The sequence below is a fragment of the Anabrus simplex genome, chromosome 5 (genome assembly GCF_040414725.1).
Source record: "Anabrus simplex isolate iqAnaSimp1 chromosome 5, ASM4041472v1, whole genome shotgun sequence".
Classification (NCBI taxonomy): Eukaryota; Metazoa; Arthropoda; class Insecta; order Orthoptera; family Tettigoniidae; genus Anabrus; species Anabrus simplex.
The window spans coordinates 320,818,135-320,843,845 of NC_090269.1; the positions used below are offsets into that span (position 1 = coordinate 320,818,135).

The 25,711-nt window shown below is 39.3% G+C and overlaps 1 protein-coding gene across 1 annotated transcript in view; it reads right to left on the reverse strand.

The window, feature by feature from the left end:
- Positions 1 to 25,711, reverse strand: part of LOC136874516 (cell surface glycoprotein 1) — a 307,568-nt gene that overhangs the window by 27,075 nt on the left and 254,782 nt on the right. Inside the window, exon 5 of the mRNA XM_067148151.2 lies at positions 3,479 to 3,612. Coding sequence (XP_067004252.2) covers positions 3,479 to 3,612 — 134 coding nt within the window. The remainder of the gene's footprint in view (positions 1 to 3,478; positions 3,613 to 25,711) is intronic.

Below are 25,711 nucleotides of genomic sequence, written 5' to 3' on the forward strand. Positions count from 1 at the left end.
TTCGATCCGTATTATGCTACATAATTTATTTCCATTTTCATATTGGATTGCCCCTGGTCCTAATGAGTCAACTTATGCCTTCTGTAGAAACTGTAAATGTTCACTTCTGGTGCATCGATAACGTTTAATCTCCCATGTAAAAGAGGATTTTGAAAAAAAAAAAGGAACGATAAGTCAAATCTTATGTATTATTAACTGCCAAACGTCAGTTTCAGAAAGTACATGATAAGAACTTATTTCCTTGACTTACTGAAGATCATGCGTACTGATTCTCTTTAACGGAGCGAGCTGGTCGTGCTATCAAAGGCGTATATGAGCTTGCATTCGGGAGATAGTGGGTGGGAAATACCACTATTGGTAGCCCTAAAGATGGTTTTACGTGGTTTCCCATTTTCATACCAGACAAATTCTGGTTCTTTAATTAAATTCACGGCTACTTCCTTCCCACTCCTATCCATTTCCTGTACCATTGTCGCCGTAAGACCTATCTGTGTTCGGTACGACATAAAGCCAATTGTAAGAAAAAAAATATCTTTACTTTGGTTATTTTTGAAATCAATGTTACCATCTTTAATGAGAGTGACATGATGGATATTAGGAAGGGGTGCATAGATTTTCTAATTTGGTTTTATAAAGAAATGCCTATCTGTGTTTGGTACGACATAAAGCCAATTGTAAGAAAAAAAATATCTTTACTTTGGTTATTTTTGAAATCAATGTTACCATCTTTAATGAGAGTGACAGGATGGATATTAGGAAGGGGTGCATAGATTTTCTAATTTGGTTTTATAAAGAAATGCCTATCTGTGTTCGGTACGACATAAAGCCAATTGTAAGGAAAAAATTATCTTTACTTTGGTTATTTTTGAAATCAATGTTACCATCTTTAATGAGAGTGACAGGATGGATATTAGGAAGGGGTGCATAGATTTTCTAATTTGGTTTTATAAAGAAATGCGCCAACGACTACCTGACGATATTAAAATAGAAAATATTAATATTTTGAGGCCATAAATTGCAACTTTTCGGAGAAAACATGGTATGTTCTTTTTTTTTTTTTTTTTTTTTTTTTGCTATTTGCTTTACGTCGCACCGACACAGATAGGTCTTATGGCGACGATTGGATGGGAAAGGCCTATGAATGGGAAGGAAGCGGCCGTGGCCTTAATTAAGGTACGGCCCCAGCATTTGCCTGGTGTGAAAATGGGAAACCACGGAAAACCATTTTCAGGGCTGCCGACAGTTGGGTTCGAACCCACTATCTCTCGATTACTGGATACTGGCCGCACTTAGCGACTGCAGCTATCGAGCTCGGTACCTGGTATGTTAAGCTTAGTAGAATGTTTCTATAGGTATTAAATTGATAACTATCAGCAGGAATATGACCTCATCTGCAATAAGAAATGAAAACCGACAAGTGCTGTTTTAACCTTTTGGGTTGAAGTATAACGCTAATTCTAGTGCAGGTTTGCCATGTTTCAGAAGTATTTCTAATTTTCCTTTGTATTTTCTGTGTCTACAAATTTCTAATGCGTCAGTTGTGAGAGCATTTTGAGTATACAATGTTATAAAAATATCATTAGAAATAGTTTAGGTCAATTGTCATCGTATAAAAAATATTAATGGTGAGATATTTCTTAACGGCAGACAGTACACGATGTGTAAATTTCAAACTTACGAAAGCCATATTGGCCCTGTGGTTCACTCACCCTACACCAAAAATGAGTTCCAGGTTAGTTCCTGGATACAAAGGCGGCCGGGTGTAGAGCGGGCTACTCTACCTCACCAAGTTCCGAGGTTACGGATAGCAGAAGCCTTTATACTTCGCACACTTTTTAGTGATTGATTTTTGTACAGGGGAATACGGAGGTTCCGGTAATACTGCCAACGGAATGGAAATGAAATCTGAATTGAATCTATAATATGATCGATCGATATGAATTTTCTAACCTTTATTATCATAAGCCAATAACTGTGTGACACACACATTATATAACATTCTCGATTTGAATCTTGTTCCTGGCATGAATTCTATAGTTTGGCTTTGCTGTGTAAACAACAACAGTACTAGTACGTAAAGTGTACGCCAGATGTCACACAGCGATGCATAAGCGATTCATAGTTTGTGTTTCAAAGGTTGCAAATACGAATCTCGAAGGTAACCGAGGTCGACCGATTTAGCACTAGAATGTCCGTGTATCACTAAAAGGTGCGAGTACTATACTTTCCACCTCTCCCAGGCGTTCATGGCCTGTACGGAGATCACTTTGCTTTGTTTTGCTTTTGAAAGCCATATTGCAAAAATTCAACTGTCATACATGTTCGTAAAATTGATTTTGATACAGAATGTTTGTCAGATGTTATGGAAGTTATCGTATAAATATTTATTGTGAAGCTAGAAATACAATCTGGGGGCCACGTCGATTTCTTGCGCTTTGTGTTGGACACGAACGTAATATTACAGCTCTAGCACTCCTGTGTGGATGCCAGTAAGCACGAAGTTGCATATACTATCGCTGGATAGCACCATGTTTAGAGGAAGTATATCGATCTGTTTAACGGAAGAATATTGATCTGTTCGAAGGTGGTTCGAAGGCATGAGAAATCGTGAAAGGAGCTTCCCCCGTAAAGTTGTTTTGTATTGTTTGTTATTCACTCGAAAACATTTGCCAGACAGAGTTCCTCTTTCTGAATTTAAAAAGAAGGCACAGAGAACATGTATTGTCTGTAGACATAAGGAAATAAATCGCAAGGGCAAGGCCGGGAGAAAAGACAATTCATATCAGTGTAGTGATTGTGACTTTGTGTCACCCCTTGTTTTAAAATTTACCATACCGTAGTGCATAATGAGAAGTGACATTTTTGGTTTTAATTTCAAAGTAGTGTGGTATACTGTATCAGTCACTTGATTATTGAGATTTATTTCAACAGTGTAATTGCAGTTTTTCATGTCTTTTCTTTCTAAAAAATGTACAATTTTGCAGCATTTTTTACAATATAGTTTTTTTAAATCATACCTAAAATTTATTAAACTTGTAGTATAAAGATCCGAAAATCGAACGAACTTTTCAATTTATTTGTAACTCAAACCACATTCATTTTATGCCATTTTGAACGTAGCCATAAAGTCTGGAAATCAGACAGCACAATGATGAGGAGCAACATTTAATTCATCAGCAGAGTAAGTGTTTCAATGACATCTCATCAGTTATCAAATACAATATACTGTATATCACCTTAACACTCTTTTTAGGGCTGATATTGGAATCAATAAGCGCTGGTTACTGAACAGCTTTAGCTACTCTGAAAGGTTGCTTACAATTACTCTCTGATTAGAAAGAGTGAAATAATCAGGAAAGTACAAGTATCCGGCAACTTGAGGACACAGCCATCCTGTGACAGGCTATTCATGTTCATTGTGGAACATGCATCCCAGATGTATCGACGTTATTATTCTCAGAAATAAAACAACACTCACCTCTTGAAATATTTGGGTGAATTCTCGCAGTCCACTTCAGATACAAAGTGGCAGATGAAGGTCTTCTGGTCGAAGGCAGTGTAGTTGGCGCACAAGAAGTCGTATCTCGTCCCGAACAGGCAGTGGTGGTAAACCTTCACAGAAAGGTAAATAGGTTACTCATTTGTTCAGAAATACGGAAAGGTATGCATGGAAATGAGATAAATTTCAATGTGTATTCTTATTCCTGTTTACATACATTGCTAAAATAATAGCGTCTAATAATGTTTCATTTGACAGTGATTTTGACTCAAAAACTATAGTTGATATTAATTTAATATTTAATATTAAATTTAATATTTAATATGCGGACATGTGCTGATTTCTGAAGTTATTCCAATACCTAACTCCCCTTCCTATAAACGAATATTTTCCCCAATTTGTCCTCTTGAATTCCAGCTTCATCTTCATATTGTGATCTTTCCTACTTTTAAAGACACCACTCAAACTTATTCGTCTAATGATGTCATTCCACGTCATCGCTCCACTGACAGCTCGAAACATACCACTTAGTTGAGCAGCTCGTCTCTTTTCTCCCAAGTCTTCCCAGCCCAAACTTTGCAACATCTTTGTAGCGCTATTCTTTTGTCGGAAATCATGCAGAACAAATCTAGCTGCTTTTCTTTGGATTTCTTCCAGTTCTTGAATCAAGTAATCCTGGTGAGGGTTCCATACACTGGAAGCATACTCTAGTTGTGGTCTTACCAGAGACTTATATGCCCTCTCCTTTACATCCTTACCACAACCCCTAAATACCCTCATAACCATATGCAGAGATCTGTACCCTTTAATTACAATCATATTTTTGTGATTACTCCAATGAAGTTTCCTTATATTAAGACCTAGGTATTTATAATGATCCCCAAAGGGAACTTTCACCGCACCAACGCTCTTTATATTACCTATCATGAGGTCAAACAGCATACAATATTATGCCTGAGAGCAATGACAAACTCTTCACTTGCTATAAGCACAAATGAGGCTGTTGGAGGAGTGAAAGTGAAGAATGATTGATAAGTTAAATGTCTTCATGGTCAGGGCACGAGTGTAGCACTCACATGGGCCGTGATGCTCCGGCCATTCCGTGGCCGACGATCGAGTCAACCAATTTGGCGTTCTGCCTTGCCATGAGGGTAGGAAGAGAGAGCTTCTACGTCGCAGCTGAGAACCGTGGTATGAATGTATCGAATACTAATGACCGTATATATTCGTAATTTAGTACCGTCGACATGCTACATTTAATCAATTTATCAGAAGAGATTGTTTGAAACAGAAATTGTATTGCTACTTTGCAATGGGAAATAACGGTCCTGATGGCATTCAGATGTTATCCAACATTGTATGTATGTATGTATGTATGTATGTATGTATGTATGTATGTATGTATGTATGTATGTATGTATGTAAGTATGTATGTTGGGTATTCAGCCCGAAGGCTGGTTTGATCCTCTACAGCTCCACCAACAGCTGTCATAGATAGCCTAGGTGTCACTGAAGAGGCATACCGGGGAAGTGAGGAGTGAGGTAGTTCCCGTTGCTTTCCTCACTGAGCCAGAAGTTGCTATTGCATATCAGTCTGCCAATCCCACTGAAATGCATGCACCTACCGACCCTATGAGTGATATTTTCTCACCATTCATAACAGGGACTGGCTGTATAAGGAATGGCATTCCTGGCATCGCTCATACCTCGGTCACTTTCATATTGTCTAAGCCAAGGATGAGACTGAGACAGGTCAATGAAAGTAACAAATTATGGAATTGGTTTTAAGTCCCATTAATTACTTTTTACGGCTTTTGGAGACACCACCGAGCCGGAATTTTGTCATGCAGGAGTTCTTAACGAGTCAGTAAATCTAGACACAAGGCTGGCGTATTTGAGAATACTGTTGGACTGAGCCATTCTCTCCTGTCCTAAATTTTTCATTTCGACGTAATTTCTACATAGTGCATCTACACTAATCTGTTTGTCATATTCATACCTTACCATTCTTACCTCCTCTATTTCACTTAAGACGTGTCATATCAATCTATTTCATGTTATTAGTCGAATTTCAACAAATAATTCTGCTGTCACCAGCTCGATCCAACATCTCTTCATTTGTAATCCGATCTACTCACCGTAGTTCTAACATTCTTTATTAACACCACATTTTAAAATTTTGCGACAGTTTCTATTTATTCATACCAGTTGTCACTTATGGGTCCTATTTTCATAGGCTGGTTCCATTGCATCATTCCATTCTACCCTAGTCTGTGCTACCTTTTTGTGCCTATGTGACTACTGCATCCTACAACTTCCGTTATGCCTTGATCTTCCTTTAACCATTCGTATCCTCTAACGTTCCCTTAAATACCCGCAGATGAAGTTCTGGATGTCTCAATCTATCCTATAAAACGATCTCTACATCTGGTCAAATTAACCGAGCGAGTGGCTACACGGTTTGGGTTACGTAGCTGTCGGCTTGCATTCGGGAGATAATGGGTTCGAACCGCTTCTGTCGGCAGCCCTGAAGAGGGTTTTCCGTGGTTTGTCCATTTTCACATCAGGCTGTACCTTGATTAAGGCCAAGGTTGCTTCCTTTCCACTCCTAGCCCTTTCCTATCATATCGTCGCTATCCGACCTATTATCGGCACATTTTTTATGGACAGATTTGTGTACGGGTGAGGAGTAAGCAGGGAGCTCTCCCGGTTCCGGTAATACTGCCAACTGAATGAAAATGAAATCTGAATTGAATCGAGATTATGATCGATCAATATGAATTTTCTAAACCGTTATTATCTTAAGTCAATAACTGTGTCATACGCACATAATATAACATTTCTCGATGCGAATCTTGTTCCTAGCATGAATTCTATAGTTTGGCTTTGCTGTGTAAACAACAACAGTACTAGTACGTAAAGTGTACGCCAGATGTCGCACAGCGATGCATAAGCGATTCATAGTTTGTGTATCAAAGGTTGCCAGTACGAATCTCGAAGACTGCCGAGGTCGACTGATTCAGCACTTGGGGTGTAAATCTATCCAGAAAAAGTGTGCCGATAATATCTGTGTCGGTGCGACGTAAAGCAAAATTGCACATTTAAAAGCCCATTCTTCTCGTGCCGTTTTCATTCAGTCTCTCTTTATATGCGAATCGATCTTGTGATCTTGCCATCGCTACCAGGAAACGCTCTTAGAAGACATTTATATGAAATTAAGTGATTCCACATACTGTATATGAGTTGATTATGTGTGTAAGTACAGAATATATTATGAGCATAATTTTGTAAATAATATAAATTTATTAAGGATGAGATGAGTGTTTAATAGAAAAAAATGTCTATGCAAATTGTATAATGTTGTATTTTAGGAAAAATGACTTTATTTTTAACTTAAACTAGGAGTTTCCCGCTGGCTCCGCCCGCAATGTGCCAAGTATGCTGTTGTTCGTTACCCTCCTCACGGATGTATTTGCAAAGTTCCGACTTAATGAAATAAAGCACATGATCTGCTGCGGTATTAGAATGTAATATTATGTCAACAAAACACTTGAAAATACATCACACAAAGAAATTGAATTAAACGTTCCTTGGAACAACATTACGCGCCGAACTGTTGAAAAGTCATTGAAAGATCTTCGTCATGGAGACAACTGCACTCATAACTTTTCTCAGAATCTACCAATTTAAGTAGTCATTACCTCAAAAGGAAGCGCTTGATCCACTGAGAGTTTTTAGACCAAAACGAACTGCGTACCTCAATTGTAGCCAAAGATATGATAGTTTCAAAGAGACAAAAATTGAAAAATCAAATAATTTGAGGAAGGCGAAAGTTAAGTGATTTATAGTGCCTTATGAAAAATCTTTGCACGAATACCTTTCAGTTAAAAAAATGAAGGAAATCGATCGGATAGAATTGCCGTACTGACTGACTTTAGTTTTCATCAATTTTGTTAATATATAGATTGTAGCTGTTGTGAATAATGTATTTTTGTGTATCATTTGCCACCGAGGTAGAGACTTCATTTACAAATAAAGTATTTTGATTTGATTTGAACTATCTAAACTGCAACAATAGTTTGCCGATGGTCGATTTTCCCATTTATGCAGTGAGTTAATGCTTTTGCTGGCGAGATGTAGTGTTTACTGTGCAGTATGTCTTCTGGTATGGGCTAGAATAAATTCGTTACTTTCATTGACTGTCTCAGTCTTATCTTTGGCTTTGACGATGTGAGTGACCGTGCTATGAGCGTTGCTCGTAATACCATTCCTTATGCTGCCAGTCCCTGCTATGAATGGTGTGAAAATATCGCTCATAGGGTCGGTTGGTGCACGCAATTCAATGGGCTTGGTAGACTGATATGTAATAGCAACTTCTGGCTCGGTGAGGAAAGCAACGGGAAACTACCTCACTCCTAATTTCCCTAGTACACCTCTTCAGTGATGCTTAGGCTGTTTATGACAGTTGTTGGCAGAGCTGGGGAGGATCAAACCAGCTTTCGGGCTGAATACCCAACATACGTACACAGTGAGTTAGCACCTCAGACATAACTTGTCCTTATCTTGAAGAGAGCAGACCAGACTTTCCTGCTTAGTTACATGCTCTGTGGTTTTGTTTGATAAGCAGTGCATTGTAAGCTGAACAGATTTTATCGTGTACTTGCTGTATTTCTGAGGATCAATTATATTAAATTCATTTTTACAAAGCACCAAGAATTTTTATTTATTTAGCATGTGGCTTTTAGTGCCGGGAGTGTCTGAGAACATATTCGGCTTGCCTGGTGCAGATCTTTCTAGTTGACACCCATGGGTGACATGAACGTTTAGGTATGGGATGACGACGACGACGACGATAATGATGATGATGAGGTAGAAAGCAGCTGAAACAAGGTATCGGCATATAGTTTTCTCCTGTCGGATCACAGCGAGTGGTCTGCTCAAGGTTTAACGTCTCCATCCGACGGACGAATCACAACCAACAGCACCATATGCCCTCACTCCGTATGAACACCGCAGAGAAGTTTGGAGGTGAATCAAGGCTTTTGCCACAAATTTGGTTATTATAAATTGTATACCACCACATCTCCTACCCTGCCGGCCAACATTCTGATGGAGATTTTTTTCCACCAACGTAACTTATGATAAAAGACCATGCAAACTTGAAGTCTTCTAGATTGTGGCCAACAGGTGGGTACCACTAAGAGGTGAATGACGGAAAAAAATAATATTTCTATCGATAACCAGAATATGAGCATGAGCTCCTGCACAACTCTGCTCTCCGACCGGCCAACTAAGCAGAATAGGAGTGGCCGCGGCTCTACCGTGGTTCTACGCCCCTGCATTCGAAAGACGGGACAGGGCTGGATCTCACAGCTGGCCCCAACCGTCGGCTGTCCTGAGAATGGTTTTTCCGTTCTCCTGCACTAAGGCGAATTCCGGGACAGTTCTTAGTATAGGCCACGGCCACCTACCCCCTCACCGTTTCCGAGCATCTCCACCGTAACACATCTCCTGGCCTGAGAGACGGCGTTACCGTCTAAGAGGCCCGCCTCTCCCTTCAGAGGAGGAATAAAAACGTTTTAGTGAGTGATATGAGTATGAATGGAAAGAAGGGGTTTATTAATTGTCTGTGTGTCTTGTCGGATAAAATAGTTTTCTCATCACACAAACAGAGGTGCAGTGTGATTTGGGGTGCACCTCAGTTGGCTCCATGTTAAACACTGCTCTTAAGTAAATACGGGGTTTGTAAAGTTGCACTGATGTGTCGCTATCACAATATTCCATCCCTCGTCTCGCAAGTTTGCAGTGAAGAGTAACGATGATGACTGAAGCTCCACGTCCCACCATTTATGTGTTTGTGCATCCCATACAACAACTGAAAATGGATGTCTCTATAGCAATAAAGAATGCACCTCGGAAGATATACAGCGCTAAGTTTCTACTCAGTTTAAGACATTTCAGGAGGTTCCATATAAGTACAAGAGCAGGAAAATAACAAGATATAAGTTCGTTAAGCTCATGCCAGATCACACAGGAAGTAATAGATTGGATGCCGGAGAAAAGCATATGTATTTTTAAGTAAGTGTAAATAAAACTCAATAATATGACAAAGGGTACGAATGGAACACAACTTTGAAATTACATCTGTTTCCTGAAATTCTTAATGTTAATTACAACGCTGCCCGTTCCGAGCTTAGGTAAAAGTGTGAGGAAAAGATCATTTCATAATTTATTATTATTATTATTACTATTATTATTATTATTATTATTATTATTATTATTATTATTATTATTATTATTATTATTATTATTATCATCGAACCACAGTCCGTCTGTATGAGAAGCAACGAGCTACATCACTCCTCCATGGAAAGAAGACCCAAAAGTAACAATTGGTACGAATAAAGAAAAACTGTCACTAACTTCTGAAATGTAGTGTATAGAAGAATGGTGGATGCACGATGAGTAGATTCGATTACGAAATAATGAAGATATATACGATCGAGTTGGTGATAGAAGAATGATACGGCGAACTTTGGCAAAAATCAGACCAAGTTGTCTGCTCAAGGCTTATCGTCGCCATCCGACAGACGAATCACCAATCATCAAAATGTCTCCTCTCTGTGTCATCCACGCTCAAAGAATTTCCCGATTTTAACAGACAGTGCATATGAGCTCATCAAAAACCCCACTCCATATGAACACAACGGAGAAATTTGGAATTGAATGCAGGTTTTTGCCACCGGTCTAGTGATCTAGTGATCTAGTGATAGATGGTAGATGAACCCAAGCTGGCGGGTTCAATCTCGGTTCAACCCAGTATTTGAAGGTGCTCAATTACGCCGGCACATTTACCGACACGTAAAAGTACTCCCGTAGGACAAACTTTCGGCACCTCGTTAATGTAATTTAATGTAACTTTCTCGATATCATTCAAATTTTAACGAACACATTTAAGCGATAAGTTGGTAGTTTAATACACTAGCGAGCTAAGTCTTTCTCCCGTTCTTATCGGTATAATATCATCTTACCTTCTCAAAATGTCTCCTCTCTGTGTCATCCACACTCAAAGAATTTCCAGATTTTAACAGACAGTGCATATGAGCTCATCACAGCGCATCTGACATCCACTCTTAATCACCCCAGTTTGCTCCCGGGTCGCACACAATTTGATTTCATTGGTTTTCTCCAGTGTTGTTCATACACACTTGGAAAATTTTAAATTTTTGACTGCCAAAACAAAACAAACTAGTGATATATATACTTTCCAGTATTGACTCGGTTAATGTATCATTAAAGTTTAAATCCAAACGTAGTCGCTGGAGGCAACGGACTATTAGCAGCTGAAGTTAAATGTAGAAAACTTTCCCAGAGTTACTAAGGTGACAGTGGAAGACTTCTGCAATCATGATTTGTCTCACTTGCTCATAACATCACCGTTTCAATTTCACAATAATTGACTAGTTTGAGCAACGTAAACATTATTGTGCGTATTATCGCATTGTTTAAAGTGATTTGATAGAATCGGAGGATTTTCTGTAGAATGAAACTCGCCATTCTTTGTTTATTAGTGGTGTAATTTTTCAGGTAAGTTGTAATGTTATATGACTTATAATTTTTAGACAGACTGAGAAACTTCAAAGTTACACAAATTAGTGATACCTATGTTGACCGAACAACAACCAAGTGTTTGGAAACAACTTCACCCGTTGCGCTGTCTCATAGTGTGCGCGAGTCAAACGACACGATGATTTTGTACCTATGTTTTGATTGTTTTGATTTTATAAGGTATATTCGTGTCCTTTTATTTAATAGGTCATAATCTGACATTGCTTTTATTTCGTAATTTATGCACACACTGGCTTACGTCTGTCTGATTTGATTCATTTTCATAATATACAGCAATAATGCGTTGTAGTTTCTCGTATTGGTGCATGGTCATCGTGGTCGCCTACGGACGGGCCGAAAAAATTCTCTGATTAACCGGGAAATTTATACTGATTGATTCTCTGACCCATCTCTCTTCAGATATCTCTAATCATATTCTCTTCAAGTTCTTAAGACAAATAATAATAACATTATTTCTAACTAACTATTTTCGATAGCTTTCCGAGATGCTGAGGTGCCGGTTTTTTCCCCACAGGAATTCTTTTACGTTCCAGTAAATTTACCGACACAAGGGTGACGTATTTCTTACTTACTTACTTACTCACTTACTTACTTACTCCATGGCTCTACGGTCCTTTAAGGACCTTGGCCTCCTTGACCACAGCTCTCCAGTCGTCCCGGTCTTCAGCACGCCTACGCCACCTCCACCTCTTGACTCCAACGGTCCTCAGATCCAATATATCCGTATCGTTGCCATTTAGCGCGCTTTAGTCATTGTAAGTTTGGGACCGTCCGGTTATCTTGATTTGGTTTCTGAACAATATATAGTTTTGTGGTAGTGGAGTTGTTAGCCCCACGTACCAGCCCCCAACCTGGAGGACCAAGGTTTTAGTCTGGGTCATCACCTTAGACCTGTCCGGCTTGGGTGGCCCTACCAGGAGCATATGCTCCCGCCGGCATAGCTCTAAGGATCATTTGAACACGCAAGCCTCCAAAACACCCGGCAAAATGTATTTTGCCTTCGTCAAGGTGGTGTATTTCAGTACCTTCAAATACCACCGGACTGAGCCGGGATCGAAACTGCCAAGTTGGGGTCAGAAGACCAGCGCCTCAACCGTCTGAGGTACTCAGCCCTGCAAAGTTCTGAAGGCATTAGTATATCACATAGACCTCGTTTTTAACATACACACCAGTAAAGAATGGCGTTGATTCGAATATATCTATTAATTTACGGAACTTTGCTTAACTGAAGTGGAACGAGGTATTTTATAGGATCGATCAGTGCGAGGTTATGTTATATTTTGTCTCACTGCTGTTTCTTGTGAATGCTGTGAGAATATCCTCATCTAATGAGCATTCTTCGTTCATTAGTACACGTTTTGCTGGGTACGCTCTCTCTTTTATGGTCTATTGTTTTTACGCTTGTTCTTATTGAAATTAACTACACTTTTCAAATAATGAATAGGTTTTAATAATATTCTCTGTCTCGAGACGTAACGCAAACAATAGAGTTCCCTACTCGAAAACCTGTCTCTTCAGGGTAATAGCTTTTATTATTAAGGACCTATTATTGTCCTTTAGAAGTGGCAGATAGAAAGTTCGATTTATATAATGAGAACAAACAAGACTGGTTTAACACTTCGACAAACAAAATGCTGGTCATTGGTAGCAGAACGTTACTGATATAGTTAGTTCGCGTTTTAGGATTAGGGACATCTTTCGAGTCATGTATTGTTGAATTTATCAACAAAATACTGTACTGATAAGTAAGAATAAAGTTTAATCTACGGGACTCTTCTTCGTAAAACAGTGACCGGTAGAATATAGAGTAGAGTGAAATTCCTCCTTTTAACAATTTAGTATTTTGTTGTTTCTTGGGACATTCTGTGCAATAGCTCCGTGTTTTAGTGTGTCTATTAATTCTACCTGCTTCGTCTGAGAGGCTCAGATGTTAGATGAACCCAAGTTGGTGGGTTCAATCCCAGTTCAACCCGATGGTATTTGAAGGTGCTCAGTTACGGTAGAACTCCTGTGTGATAAACTTCCGGCACCTCGGCGTCTTCCTAAACCGTCAAAGCAGATAATGAGACGTACAACCAAAAATTATTTTATTAATATTTCTGATGATCTCCGTTACTTTGGTGTATTTTCTGTGTATTATAAATTAAATGGAGGGAGTACTGGGAAGGAACTGACCATTACCCTACCTGGGAAATCGAAGAGTACCATTTCAAGCTTAGCCAAGTAACGGATTCAAACCCACCAGTTTCTGGTCTTGTAAGTACTCGTCACACCAGTTAGTGTACTTCAATGAATTCTGAACATTTTAAAGATTATTTTTGAAAACGATAAAAGTGCTGCTCTGGATAAGTATTCAGTCTGTTCTCTAGTTCTTAGTTCTGAGAACCTGAGAACATGAGCTATTATTATTATTATTATTATTATTATTATTATTATTATTATTATTATTATTATTATTATTATTATTATTATTATTATTATACCGAAGAAAAACATATGTTGTTCGCGGTCGGCACATAATGAAACAAAGCAAGAGGCAAGTCAGTTCGCACTTTCTGTTGTGAAACCTTCCTTTGAGAACAAGAAAAAGAACACGCAGCAAATATTACGGTGTGTCATACAATAGCCGACACTATTAGAATCGTCTGATTGCTTGAAAAACGTGTAGGATCGCGAGTACGTAATGAACTCGCAAAAATACCGTTCGCAGTAGGCGTTGTTTAACTGGCGAATATACAATTTGCCAATTAATAATCTATTGCTTGTAATTTTAAAGCCATATTAGGAAATACCCTTCATAAACAGATGAATCGTATTATATAATTTAACGCTATGCATTACTTTTTAAAGCAAATGAAAACTTGTAGGAAACGAATAAACTATATTTATTTTTCCGGAAAATGGTTTAATGTGGAAGGACCAAAGTTTACGACGAAATCATGACATATGGTTTGATAGCTATTTTATTAGTTCAGAATAAATTGCTACAATGAAGCTTCTTATAGTTGTGAAAGAAGTAGGTTAATCGTTAGAAGTATTTTCTTTCCTAGTCACCACTGATTTTCCATATTTTCAGTTATAAAATAAAAGTCACCTTTTCTACTTAATTTGAAAATGAGGTTAATTCAGATTTGTTCATGACGGGCGACAAGGGTTTAAACACTTTTATTGTATATGCATAATTTGACTGCGATTGAAAATTGATTAGAAAAAAGATAGAATATTTCATGCTTTTTCACTTAGTGGAACTAAACAGCAAAATAAAAGCAAACATTTCAGACCAAGTTGAGGGTTACAAGAGAAAATCAAGATGTGTAGAATATCTCGAGAAATATCCATGTGAAATATTTTCAAAATGTCCCACTCATACTTTTAGTGAAAGAACGTTTGTAATCTTGAGGGCAAGTTTATTGAATATTTTTGCAACCTTGAAGACTGGAAGTATTTTGTGACTTCGATCCTGCTTTTAGGTATGTTGATGTTTTTAAAAGCAATGGGGTAGGTGGCTAATTTTTAAAGTGGGCAGAGTCACGAAGACCCTCTTCGGAAGATACCCTGGACACATCTACAATAAGCACAAGTCATTTTATGTGAAGTTGGATTTGCAGCCTTGACATTTCTTAGCGAGACAGTTTAGAAAGCAAGATGAATACATGAGAATTCATTTGTAACTAGCTGATCGACGAATAGGTAAAACATTCTGAAAATCCCATCTGAATTCGCTGGAATTCGAACCCAGAACGTTCTGGTTGGGAATCAAGTGGCTTAAACATTTTTCCAGTGCACCCTCTAAATAAATAAATATATCGAATAAATAAATACTGCTGCGTAAGTCATTATTGGGTTATGGGTACAGTATATGTCCTAAAAGTATGTAAATTCCCATTACAGACAGTGAAAGTAGCATCCGCCCTCACTACAATTTCAAGTCGTCTAACACGCACTGATAGTTGCTAAATGTGCGTGAAGGAACGTCCTCTATGGCAGGTGTGGCATCCGCTCGTGGAAGACGGCGAAATGGTGCAAGATTTGGTGCTTGGAACGATCAAGTCAATCCTGGCAGAGATGGGTATTGGTCGCTATTAGGTTAACTGTGCTTTGACTATATAGTGCTCGCATATTGATCGCTATTAGGTTACCTGTTCTTTGACCATATAGTGCTCGCGTATTGGTCGCTATTAGGTTAACTGTTATTTGACTATATAGTGCTCGCATATTGGTCGCTATTAGGTTAACTGTGCTTTGACTATATAGTGCTCGCGTACTGGTCGCTATTAGGTTAACTGTTCTTTGACTATATAGTGCTCACGTATTGGTCGCTATTAGGTTAACTGTTCTTTGACTGTATAGTGCTCGCGTATTGGTCGCTATTAGGTTAACTGTTCTTTGACTATATAGTGCTCGCGTATTGGTCGCTATTAGGTTAACTGTTCTTTGACTATATAGTGCTCGCGTATTGGTCGCTATTAGGTTAACTGTTCTTTGACTATATAGTGCTCGCGTATTGGTCGCTATTAGGTTAACTGTGCTTTGACTATATAGTGCTCGCGTATTGGTCGCTATTAGGTTAACTGTGCTTTGACTATATAGTGCTCGCATATTGATCGCTATTAGGTTAACTGTTCTTTGACTATATAGTGCTCGCGTATTGGTCGCTATTAGGTTAACTGTTCTTTGACTATATAGTGCTCGCGTATTGGTCGCTATTAGGTTAACTGTGCTTTGACTATATCGTGCTCGCGTCGTTCCGCATGGACGCTCCATTTGGCTTGAAGACAAACTCCGAGAGTAGAAAGTTAAACCGAGCCAGGTAGGGCCAAGAAACAGCAAATACTGTGGTTGTGTTACCGTGTGGTACAGCACCAGGTAATGGCCTTTCATTAAGTGTCTGTATAATACAAAGAAAACCTTTATCGTAATAAGAATTGTAAAATCCTATTAAACTGGTTCTGTTGGTAACATTCACGGTAATTAGGACCTATAGCGTCACTATAGGAAAGACCAAGGTTTGATGACTGGATTCCCTCTGGAGGGAAAGGCAGGTTGAGGATCGGCAATAACCACACATGCCTCCATTTCGTCATCAGAGGTCAACAGCTCAACGGATCGTTAACACTCAGCATCGAGCAACACCAGGTCAAAGAACAGAACAGTGGTAACTATTCAATAGAGTACATGGAGAAGTTAACAGATAGCTGGAAGTTTGCGGACAGCTCTCCTAACTCGTAAGTCATTAGAGAAATCCGAAGTGGAGGCAGAGACGTGATAGCGTATTGACATAGACACTGACTGCTCACCAAGGTGGCCATTGTTCAAATCCCGGATAACCCATGTAGGAGTTTTGAAATGAAAAGTCGGATTCCAAGTAAAACTGGAGATCCCGGGGCTATGATTACGTTATGAACAAACAAAACACTAACAAACCCGCGGCCCAGCAGCTCACTAAGGCTTTGTCTATCCAAGGCGACTGCTACCCATTTAGGTGGCCTGCAGATACTCGAGAGTCACACGGTCAGCAAGACGACATCTTCAGCTGTACTGATTGGATTCCCTGACCACTGTCTCTCGTATCAGAGGGCTCCTTAATTGATCTCACGAATCTAAGTGAAACCCAATCAATCATCAGTCACCACTAATCTGCATTTAGAGCTGTCCTCCGGTTGACAAGTTCCCTGTCAGTTGCTTGCCTACTCTTTTCTTAAATGATTTTAAAAACTTGATAATTTATCAAATGCCTCCCTTGATAAATTATTTCAGTTACTAATTCCTCTTCCTATAAATGAATAGTTACCCCAACTTGTCTTCTAGAATTCCAACTTTATTTTCACATTATGACACTTCCTACTTCTAAAAACTCCATTCAATTTATTCATCTACTGTCATTTTACACCATCTCCTTACCACTTAGAGTCAAGAAGGAAATCTCCTTACTTCCAAGTTTTCCCAGCCTAAAATTTGCAACATTCTTGTAACACTAATCTTTTGTTGAAAATCACCCAGAAAAAATGCGCTGCTTTCCTTTGGATCTTTTCCAGTTTTCGAGCCAAGTAATCCTGCTGGGGTCCCATACACTGGAACCAAACTCTAATTGGAGTCTTACCAGTGATTTATACGCATCTTCATTTACGTCCTTTCTAACCAAACCAAATTAAATCCCATGGTGAAACAGCACCGGAGGGCCATGGCCTACCGAGCGACCGCTCCTCCGTCCGAAGGCCTGCAGATTACGAGGTGTCGTGTGATCAGCACAACGAATCATCCCGGCCGTTATTCTTGGCTTTCTAGAACTGGGCCGCCATCTCACCGTCAGATAGATCTTCAATTCTACTCACGTAGGCGAGTGGACTGGTGCCAGTCCTCAGATCCAGGTAAAAATTCCTGGCCTGGCCGGGAACTAAACCCGGGTCCTCTGGTAAGAGGCAGGCACACGACCCCTACACCGCGGGGCCGGTTCTTACATCCTTTATAAAACCCCTAAATACCCTCATAACCTTTATATATAACCTCGTAAATGTGACTACCCCAATGAAGGTCTTTTCTTAACGCCTAGGTGTTTATAGTGATCCCTAAGACGTACTTTCACGTTATTAGCACAGTGTTTAAAACTGAGATAACGTTTTCAGTTGGTGAAACTCACAACCTGTCGTTTCACCCCGTTTACGATTGTCTTCTGTTCATCTCACAACATCACCGAGCTCTTTTTGCAATCGCTCATAATCATGTAACTTATTTATTACTGTATACAGTACAACGCATCTGTGATTTCCGTTCTTTACTCATACAAGAAGAAGGTCCAGTATATTACCTTGCGAATCCCCCTCTTGATCATTACGGGATAAGATAAAGCTTCACCTGCTCTGATGTCCGGCTCGTTGGCTGAATGGTCAGCGCCGGGATGAGTGGTTCAGACGGTGAGTCGCTGGCCTTCTGACCCCAACTTGCCAGGTTCGATCCTGGCTCAGTCCGATGGTATTTGAAGGTGTTAAAATATGTCAGCCTCGTGTCGGTAGATTTACTGTCACGTAAAAAGAACTCCTCCGTGAATAAATTCCGGCACCTCGGCGTCTCCGAAAAACATAAAAGTAGTTAGTAGGACGTAAAGCCAATACCATTATTATTATTATTATTATTATTATTATTATTATTATTATTATTATTATTATTATTATTATTATTATTATTATTATTATTATTGAATGGTCAGCATAGAACTCTTCGGTTCAGAGAGCCTCGGAGTCGATTCCCGGCCGGGTCAGAGATTTTAACCTTAAATGGTTAATACTCTTGGCTCGGAGACTGGGTGTTTTCCAGTTCTGCATCCCTGCAACTCACACTCACACACTACCCTTCACTACAATAACACGCAGTTTTCTACACATGGCTGATGCCGATCACTCTCCTCAAAGAGTCTACCTTACAAGGACTACACCATGGTAGAATTAGCCACACGAAAGTTTTTAACCTACTCTTATTATCCGACTTCTATTTTCTAGAAATCAAGCCATCTGTTTAGTCATTCTACCAACCCTCAATTCTGGACTGATCGGGAATCGAACCCGGGGCGACCAGTTAAGAGGCATGCACGGTACCGCATCACCACGGGCAGGCCACGACGATATGAACAGTCACGTAAAACTGCAAGGTTGCTTTCTTTGAGAACGCCGGAATTTATGATTTGTGATATGAACCACAGTGTATTTGGACAACGCCCATGTGTTTGGATTTGCAACATTTGCACACGACAGAAGAACAGTGAGTTGCCCCAAAGCTAGAATATAGATACTTTATAGATACTCTAGTAATCTATTATCGATACAGGATTAGCAAGTAATAATTTGTGGAAGGACTAACGAACCTGCAACTTGCCTGGAGACCCCAGGTTCGTTTCTCGATCCGATCAGGGACATTTACCTAGATGTAAGAACTGGCTAGAGGTCCACTCTGCCTAGACGAGAACAATAAGGAAGTATGTGACGGTGAGATAACGGCTTCGGTCTTTCAAGCCAAGAATAACGGCTGAGAAGTCTCGCCGCGCTGACCCGAGGACCTCGTAATCTGCAGGTCATCGGGCTGAGAGACGTCGCTTGGTGGACTGAGGCTCATCACGGCTGTAGCACCATAGGGGATGGTAATGTGTGGATATTTATACAGATGAAACATTGAGATATCAGCTCGCTCTTACCTACACTCTGAGTGCAGTGCCACGAGGACTCTCGTTGTTCATCCTTGGGTGTGGTTGAGCAGTCCCTCCAGATGTTACTTTATTCTAACCTCTTCTTCCTACATGGAGGAAGCAGGGACTAGATGCAACAATAATAGGATATTCATTGCTATTTTTCAATGCTTATTTTTCTAAGGAGCTGTGCAATTTTATGCACTATGGTTTGAATGATCAACTTAGATCAATTTAGAAGATAAGAGTATTATGTTAAAATTTACCCGGCGAAGGAGGTCTGTTACAACAGTGACAGTTTGATGTTCAAGCTTAATTAGTCTGATTCATCTGTGGAACAGCTTAAACACATGAAATATGGACCATTGTTAGCACAGGACCTATGCGACCTGTTTACATTTTATACACCAAACCAATTCTTCCCCCGTCTCCTGTTTGGCATGTCCACAGTTTGTTGTTCTCATATTACTATTTTTCCTTCTTTTGAAAATATCGACAGACTAGAGTAATTAATATAAAATAATGTTTCTTTGGCTAGGTTCTTAATTCAAAATCTGCTGTTCCTTTTTATTTTCAGACACAAGTTTTGCTGCTTTCTTCATACCATCCCGAGGTGTTAAAACCTTTCATCTCCGGCTTCGGGCCTTGTTATCCATTCTGCCTGGTAGTGAGATGATGTAATATTTTGAATAAAAACACGCCTTTAGAAAATCAGGTGCGAAATTTCACACTAGAATGACCAAGAGAAAATAAATTATTTTTTCAGTAAAGGTCTGACTAAGACTAAGTCTGGCTCAGAAGCAGTTCATTTGTCTGTCGGACCATGGTCACTGGGCTACGTGACGGAGGAAGGACGCAGCAGGGGGCACGTTGCAACACGTGTCAGAAATTTACCTCGTCATGTGTTCGTTTAAAGTAACGGTGCCTACCCTTTTACTTTCACTTGGAAAAGAAGAATCATTATTACAGAATGAGAGACGAATATATATGCAGCATGTTCCCAAACATGTGGGAAGTAATCGTGTGGTGCATAGTACACCCCGAAACAACTCGAACAGTCCCTATGAATGGCCGATCGTTCACGAGATATACAGGGTGCTCGGAAATAGAATGAACGGAGTGTATGTGCCTTAAGCCGCGTATAAACTTGAGCATTCGCCCCAAATGAGCATGCGTTGCCGATACGATAGCGCACAAGCACGACTCGCATGCCAGTCTGTTGAGTAAGTTTCCACTGTGTTCGGGACCTCGTGCGGACCGAGAACACCGTCTGTGTTTAGCTGTAGTGTAGTGTTTTGCCTGACATGAGGCTACAATGGTGAATCTAAAACTGATCGTCGCCAATTATTGTTATATGTATTTATTGCAATCCTTGAAAACAAAAAGGAGAGAGCGGTGGTGGCAAAGAAAACTGTATGAAGAGAGATGCAATGCTCAATTGTTGAAAACGATCGGACATGAAACAGATGACAATTAAAAAAAAAATACGAGAATGTCATCCGAGGATTTTGAATGGATATTTCATAGTATCAGGGCTACGATTGAGAGAGAGGACATACCATATCTGCCGAGGAACGCCTAGCTGTGGCACTGCGAGTTCTGGCTACAGCAGGCTCCTACACGAGTTTGCAATACCTCTTCAAAATTTCGAAACAAGCCATTGGCAGAATCATACCTGAAGTGTACCAAGCCGTCGTAGCTTGCTTAAAGGATTATGTGAAGGCAAGCAAAATACTAATTAAATAAAAAAGTAGTTTATGAAGAAGAATTTTTATTATAGCAAATACAAAGAAAAAATACTAAAGTATTAATGAAACTGCAGGAGTTTACATATTAATTTGCAGTCAGCAAAAGTCTGGTAATAAGACATATTAATTTGCACAGTTAACAACAGTTTCGTAATAAGATTGGGCTGAATAGGAATTTTCAATTTTCTTGCGGCACTTATCTTTTGGAAATTGCATGAGGGCAGCAATTTCACTCCAAGCATCGTCCTTTTTTAAGGTATAAACTCGTCCTTGGGTTCCACAGAACGGGGTACTTGTGGTAGTACCCCAGGAGGATAAGAGAATTATCCTGGTATAATTCCATTTCAACTTGAAATTACTTTCACACTCTTGCACGAGCGAGATCGCATATGCATAGGCGGAAGCAGTCGGCTCATACTGCTCGGGCTACCCCACTCGTCCACACTGGGCACGAACGGAGCACCTGCTCACTTTGAGGTACCGACACCATTCGGATCGGGCTGAGGCATGCGGATCCATTCGGTTCGCCCTGTACTCATCTGAGCAAAACTGGGCAAACGCATGCTCATTCGGGGCGAATGCTCAAGTGTATACGCGGCTTTAGAGAATTGCTCATACTAACAAATAATGTGAGAAAAATTAATTTGATATCTCGCACCGTTAGCCAATCAGGTCGCTTCGCGAGCGAATTTAAGTCACGTTTGCGAGATTGCGAGGCAATGTTGCTAAACCTGCACATGGGTTGAGAGCCATGCCGAGAAATCGGCATCAGACACACCGTAGCGCACTTGCTATGCAGCTCGGAGGTCCGTGTTTCGATCCCTCCTCGGACTAAGTGTTTCTTCGAATGGAACTCTCAAGCCATTCTTAAGCCACGTTCAGATTTAGCAACATCGCCTCACAAAGCCCATTTAAATTCGCCCGCGAAGCGACCTGATTGGCTATCTTCAGAAGCTAATAAAGTAAGAACGGCGCAGGATATCGAATATTTTTTTTCAAATTACGTATAAGTATGACCAGTTGGATGCACCATCCATCTCCCGATTACAACTACTCTTGCAGTCACTTATTGAAGCATTGCGTATTTCCTAAACATAATACCAATTTAACAATAACAAGGAAAATAATAAAGGGACTCGCCAAAAGTTCAAATTTTAAACAAAAACCCCTCGGGAACACAAAGCATATAACTAAAATTATGAAATAAAAGGCAACAAATAATAACATAATGTATCAACGTGTGCTTATTTGAAAACTGTTCGATGACCAAGATAAAAGCATTAAAAAGCATTAAAAAACGACTAAGTCTGGCCGAGAACTTTTCATCAAATCAGGATATATAACAACCAGCGGTGTCACAGGTGGTTTAATATACCATTACTTCACACTTAAGAATAATGCTTCCGGGGAAATAATATCTAGAATTGTGCGTAAAGTATATTCCAGACACGTGTGAAATTTTTTGTAGGTTACTACTCTACTTGACTGTCCAACAGGACGTTCATAAAATGATAGTGTCGTATAATAGCGAACATTTATTAAAATACTCTACTCTGAGTTGTAAGGTATAAATTGCATCGTTTACATTATTCGAATAAAATATTATTTGACATCAGTTTTATATTGCGTTATTCTTTTAATAGGAAAATCTATCAGTTCAATAAAACATATTTTGCGTTATTTTCATTAATATTTCTGTCCTTATTGTTATATACTTTCTTATTTTAAGAGTTCTAGGATTATTCTCTGGCTATTACATTCTGTTCTAACTGCTCACGTTTCTGTATCTTTTACTCCTTCGATCACTTACACAATCCACTGTCTTCTCCATTTAAATCTATTTCCTAATAGTACCCTATTCCTATGCCATCTAGTAGTTTCTGAGCTGATCCAACCATTACCTCTCATTTTGAGGTTCATCTGATGTTAGTAAATTTCTTTTTACCACTTTTAGTCTGGCTGCACTGGAGTTGATTCAAGGAGACATACGAGTTGGTTCCCGAAACTGTTGAAGTGTCAGTGAAAGAGTTGATTTCCCAACAGAGAACATTTTCTGACTGAGGACTCTCTATTGCTACTACAGTAGGTATGGTTAAACTATTTTAATACAGTATCAAAATGAATTCCCCTCTTTCGAGGTAACTAAATTATACAATAACATGTGTTTGTAGACTGATTTAATGTACCTGTTTTTTAATTGTGCATGTAATTTTTAGAAAACGATTTTTGGGTCAAATAAATAAATAAACAAATGAATAAATGAATAAATAAGTTTACACCGTGAATTATACAAATTTAAATGGATCTGATATGAGTTAGAGAATTAAAATATTGTTTCCGAATAGTCAAATGCATGTAAACTTGCGTGCGGTATGATTTTACATAAATTGAGGCTAAACTATTGAAACTGATAAAATATCTGAATTGATGATTGTTACTCACTTTGTTGAAGGGTGTCTCCTTGACTGCTTCGTGTCATCGACTGTATTGCAGTGAGCTTCCGCTGCCTCCCTCTTTTGTTTCTTTCCTTTCCTTTTGTGTACATTCCCTACTATGTAATATAATTGCAGCACTGCATCTTTTTTTAGTATTTCTATTTAGGGAATCTCTCAATAAATCGATTATAGTATAAATTTGAATTCGGTCTGTTCCAGAATTTTCCGAAAATGTAAGGAAATATCCCTATTGCCTAATAAGACAATTATTATCAATTTGAAATTTAACTATAATTGAAGATCTGAAACTTGCGAGAACCAAATCGAGTGATGCTAAATTCAAGACCCAAAATGAATGGAAACCACAAAGAGTTTGGCTTCGAAAACAACCGGAGAACTGCGTTTATTCTCAACCAATAGTTAACTATTTCTTTAACAATGAGACGATAAGGTTGCGACCTAGTCATTGCATCCAGCTATGCCAGGGACTACTGATCAGGCATCCCGAGCAGGCGCTTACTTTGGGAAGGTTGTCCAATTCCTTTCCACTCTTCCTTAAGCCAGCAGCAGGCGGGCTACTCTTTTAAGGAGTGACCATGTCCAAGGGTGATTAACTTCGGAGATTTCACGGGATTCGGTGTTGAATTCTAGGATTACCTTCATATTATGATATTTTCTTCAGTTCATATTTTCTTAAGAGATTCCGTACGGTTGTTGCACTTCAGCACGTGGTATCTCTCACAGGGATTCTGAAATCTAATACGTATGCATCCTGGGCCTGGTCCATGGTGGAGTTTGTGGTGGAATCCAAATGGACTTCATTATTTCCCTCGATCGAAAGTTCCTCGACAGGTTACTGTTTCTCACTATTTCGAACACATTAATATTGAGGCATTCTTTTGATTGCAATGGACTCTTTGAAAACTGTCAGAAACTGAAACCTCTAGTGCTCTCGTTACAAAAGAGACTATTATGTATTTAGTTATGAGATAAAAATAATTGAAAACCCCACTGGGCAATGAAAGTTTGCATTCTTTCAGATGATTTTTTATAGTGTTCTTGCTTCAGAAACTATGGCTTCCAATAATAATAAAAACACTTTTCATAATATCTTGCTTCCTTTTGTGAGGGAAGCAGATGAATATCAATAACCGACTGGAAGCTAAGTGTGTGGTTTCCTCCGAAGACAGGAAGCCTTCCCAGAAACCGTACGGCTTACAAGAAATTAAATTCGTAGAATAATTGTTACATTTGTTTCATGCATTTAATAACAATAATAAAAACAATAATAAGAATAATTAATAATAGTATTTATTGAAGTATGAGCGCAAGATCCTTCACAAAATAATGGCTCCTAAGATAATAGATGGACAGTGAAAGAAGAAAGTTCAAAGGCTAGACTAATGTTGAATGCCAAGAAAACAAAAATTATGGCAACTACACCTGCCAGTTCATGGCATGTACGAGGAGAAAAAATAGAGGTAGTCTCCGGTTTCAACTATATTGGCTCACAGATTTCTGCTGATGGTGACTGTAGCCATGAAATCAAAAGACGATTGCTACTTGGTAGAAAGGCAATGACCAATCTTGAAAATATCTTAAGGAGTAGAGACATAACATTAACAACAAAGATCCGTATAGTAAGGACTATGGTTTTTCCAGTTGTGATGTACGGATGTGAGACCTGGACCATAAGAAAAGCTGAAGGCCGTAGAATAGACTCCTTTGAATTGTGGTGTTGGGGGGAAAATCCTTAGAGTACCATGGACTGCGAAGAGAACTAATAGGTGTTTTACAGCAAATAAAATGAGAACGTTCCTTGGATGGCCTAATCCTGAAACAAAAACTAAGCTACCTTGGACACATCATGAGAAGACACAATTCATTAGAAGAGACCTTAATGCTGGGGAAGATCGAAGGCACAAGAAGAAGAGGACGGAAAAGAATGGGATGGATTTATGGCATCACAGAAGTATTAAATTCCAGCTTGGCAAAAATTCGGGAGGCAGTTCAGGACAGACCAAAAGAATAGAGAGAGAGGGGCATCGTGAAACACACCGTCCACAGGATATTGCGTAATGAGCTGCAACTGCGCAAAATCGCATCGCGGTTGGTACCGCATGCACTGACGGAAGTTCAAAGGTGGGTGCGCTATGCAATATGCTCCGAGCACCTTGCACGCTGGCAACAGGACGGCGATCAATTCTTGTCACGAATAATCGCCATC